This window comes from Prosopis cineraria, unplaced genomic scaffold (assembly GCF_029017545.1).
Source record: "Prosopis cineraria cultivar Desert tree isolate PC_DT_omini unplaced genomic scaffold, ASM2901754v1 PC1, whole genome shotgun sequence".
NCBI classification, from domain to species: Eukaryota; Viridiplantae; Streptophyta; class Magnoliopsida; order Fabales; family Fabaceae; genus Prosopis; species Prosopis cineraria.
This window is the reverse complement of record NW_026555332.1, coordinates 20,014,336-20,017,997: the sequence shown is the minus strand read 5'-3', so window position 1 is coordinate 20,017,997 and position 3,662 is coordinate 20,014,336. Positions and strand designations below refer to the sequence as shown.

Below are 3,662 nucleotides of genomic sequence, written 5' to 3'. Positions count from 1 at the left end.
TGAGTTGTTTAAAGAATATATAGATGTGTTTGCATGGTCTTATAAAGATATGCCTAGGCTAGACCTAAGCATTGCTTCTCATAAAATACCATTACTTCCCAAGGTTGACCCTAAGAAACAGAAGTTAAGGAGAATGAATACGAGGGTGTCCTTGCAAATAAAAGAAGAAGTAATAAAGCAGTTATAAGCAGGATTTTTGGAGGTAGTAACTTACCTATAATGGGTGGCAAATATTGTTCCTGTTCCTAAAAAAGATGGTCGAATTCGAATGTGTGTTGATTATCATAATTTAAATAATGCGAGCCTGAAAGATAATTTTCTATTACCCCATATTGATGTATTGGTCGATAATACTGCTCAAAGCTATCGCTATTCCTTTATGGATGGTTATTCAGGGTACAATCAAATCCCTATGCATGAAAGAGATAAAGAGAAAATAACCTTTACAACCTAATAGGGAACTTATTGTTATCAAGTGATGCCTTTTGGTTTGAAAAATACTGGGGCAACTTATCAACGAGCTATGGTAGCACTATTCCATAACATGATGCATAAAGAAATTGAAGTATATGTAGATGATATGGTAGCTAAATCAGTAGAGAATGAGAGTCATGTTGGAGTCCTTAGAAAGCTATTTATGAGATTGCATGAATATCAGCTAAGATTGAATCCTAACGAATGCATCTTTGGAGCTCTTTCTGGGAAGTTATTGGGATTCATTATGAGTTGTAAAGGGATAGAAGTAGATCCAAATAAAGTGAGGGCAATTCAAGAAATGCCATCTCCCCAAATAGAGAAAGAAGTTAGAAGTTTCTTGGGACGATTGAATTACATTGCTAGATTCATTGCCAATCTAACAGCTACTTGTGAACTGATGTTTAAGCTGTTAAAGAAAAATTGCAAGGAGACATGGGATGATGATTGTCAAAAGGCCTTTGATAAAATTAAAGATTATTTGTTAAATCCCTCAATTTTAGTCCCTCCATCACTAGATCGCCCACTAATCCTTTACTTGGCAACTTTACCTCGCTTAATGGGAGCAATGCTAGGTCAACATGATGATTCTGGAAAGAAGGAAAGAGCAATTTTTTTCTTGAGCAAGAAGTTTAACGAGTGTGAAGCTCGTTATCCAATGATTGAGTGAACTTGTTGTGGACTAGTATGGGCAACTAGAAGGCTAAGGCAATACATGATTTACTATACTACCTGGCTAATCTCGCGAGTGGACCCACTCAAGTACATCTTTAAGAGCCCGCACATTGCAGGTAGAGTACTAAAATGGCAAGTTGTACTATCTGAATATGATATAAAGCTTGTGATGCAAAAGTCAGTTAAAGGTAGTGCGATAGTAGATCACTTGGCCGATAATCCTTTAAAGGATGACCAACCATTAGATTTTCAATTTCTTGATGAAGGCATATGCACTATAGAAGAAGGTTATGATGAAGGAAATGATAAAGAGAAAGAATGGGAAATGTATTTTGATGGAGCCACCAATATGCATGGAAATGGGGTAGGAGCGGTGATCGTTTCACCAGAAGGAAAACAATTTCTAGTGGCCATCAAATTAGAATTTGATTGTACTAACAACATAGTAGAATATGAAGCTTGTGTTAATGGTCTTCGAGCAGCTATTACCCTTGGTATACAGTGTTTGAAGGTATTTGGTGATTCAACTCTCATTATTCATCAAGTAATAGGAGAATGGAGAATAAAGGATGTAAAATTGTTTCCCTATCAAGAACTCCTAACAGATTTGATTAAGCAATTTAAGGTTGTTAGCTTTCATCACTTGACTCGAGATAAAAACTGTTTCATTGATGCTTTAGCCACTTTAACAGTAATGATCTAACTTGATTGTGGAGTCCATGTCCAACCCATTCAAGTAGAAGCTAGAAGCTTTCCAACATACTGTCTGAATGTTGAAGACGGTCAAGAAGAATATCCTTGGTTCCAGGATATTAAGGACTATATCACTAAGAGATCATACCTAACTGGAATGACTGAGAATGAAAAGAAAACCCTTCATCATTTGGCTATGACATTCTTTATCAGTAAAGATGTTTTATACAAGAGGGGTTATGATGGTACCTTACTTCGCTGTGTGAGTTCGAAAGAAGCAAAGAAAATCATGGTTGAGGTACACGAGGGCATATGTGGCACGCATGCGAATGGTCACACTATGGCCAAACAGATTTAAAAGTTCGAAAGAAGCAAAGAAAATCATGGTTGAGGTACACGAGGGCATATGTGGCACGCATGTGAATGGTCACACTATGGCCAAACAGATTCAAAGATATGGCTACTTCTAGTTAACAATAGAGAAAGATTGCTTTGAGCATGTCAAGAAATACCACAAATGTCAGATTTATGCTAATAGGATAAATGCTCCTCCAATCCTATTACATAATTTGGTATCACCTTGGCCATTCTCAACGTGGGGAATTGATATTATTGGTCCAATTAACCCAAAAGCTTCGAATAGACATCGCTTTATCTTTGTCACGATTGACTATTTCACAAAATGGGTAGAAGCAAATTCATTTGCTAGCATCACACAAAAGACGTTCCTTAAATTCATGAAGATAAATATTTTGTGCTGATATGGGATTCCTGAAAGGATCATTACTGATAATGGTCCCAATCTCAATGGAACAGAAGTCAGAAACTTTTGCAAAAGTTCCAAATCAAGCATCACAATTCAGCCCCATATAGACCTTAAATGAATGGAGTAGTTGAAGCAGCCAATAAAAATATTAAAAAGGTTATTGAAAAAATGACAGTAACTTATAAGGATTGGCATGAGATGCTTCCCTATACTTTACATGGTTATTGTACTACTATACGCACATCCATAGGGGTAACCCCATACTCCCTTGTTTATGGAATGGAAGCTATCACACCCATTGAGATGGAAATACCATCCTTGAGAGTATTGGCAGAGGTAGATTTAGAAGAAAATGAATGGATACGAACCCAATTTGAGCAACTTAACATGATTGAAGAGAAAAGGCTCACTGCAATGTGTCATGGACAATTGTACCAAAAGAAAATAGCAAGAGCTTTTGATAAAAAACTTCACCCACAAGAATTCAGTTCTGGTGATCTTGTACTCAAGAAAATACTGCCTAACTAAGAAGATAATAGAGGCAAATGGTCTCCGACTTATGAGGGACCTCATGTTGTTAAACATGCCTTTTATGAAGGAGCATTGATCCTAACTGACATGGACAGTCAAGAGTTAGTAAAGCCCATTAATGCAGATGCTGTCAAGCATTACTTTGCTTAAGCAGAAAATGAAAAAGAAAGAAGCGCTCGCTAGGTTGAAAACCTATAAAGGCAACCTAGGCAAAAGTTAGAGCCAATAGAAAATGAAGAGGAAAGAATAGCTCGTTGGGTTGAAAACTTGTAAAGGCAACCTAAGCAAAAGTTAAAGCAAAGAACAAGCAAAGCAATGATAAGAAGAAGAAGAGTTCACCAAGGATGTCTTAGGAGAAGAAAAGGAAAGCATAAGAAGTTAAGTATCTATGTTTGGGAAAGTTGACTCCATCGTCTCTCACACTATACATATCAATGGTAGCTCAGTGAAGCACTTGTTGGGGTTTTTAAAAGTTAAAGGAGAGAGACGTGATTAAGTGAATCCATATATCCCATTTGCGCTT

The 3,662-nt window shown here is 36.9% G+C and overlaps 1 protein-coding gene across 1 annotated transcript; it reads left to right on the top strand.

Annotated features, from left to right (window-relative positions):
- The first annotated feature begins 523 nt into the window (after positions 1-523).
- Positions 524-2,200, top strand: LOC129320374 (uncharacterized). Its single transcript, XM_054965825.1, has 3 exons — positions 524-866; positions 1,266-1,840; positions 1,958-2,200. Exons 1-3 carry the CDS (start codon positions 524-526, stop codon positions 2,198-2,200), a joined length of 1,161 nt encoding a protein of 386 aa, XP_054821800.1.
- The last annotated feature ends 1,462 nt before the right edge of the window (positions 2,201-3,662 follow it).

Bases quoted from the DNA above. Each gene is read 5' to 3' on its own strand.
- LOC129320374 (XM_054965825.1), top strand. From the start codon at position 524: ATGGTAGCACTATTCCATAACATGATGCATAAAGAAATTGAAGTATAT. The intron at 867-1,265 runs GTGAACTGATGT...CGCACATTGCAG, and splicing joins TGCCAATCTAACAGCTACTT to GTAGAGTACTAAAATGGCAA. The intron at 1,841-1,957 runs GTAATGATCTAA...CCTTGGTTCCAG, and splicing joins ATGCTTTAGCCACTTTAACA to GATATTAAGGACTATATCAC.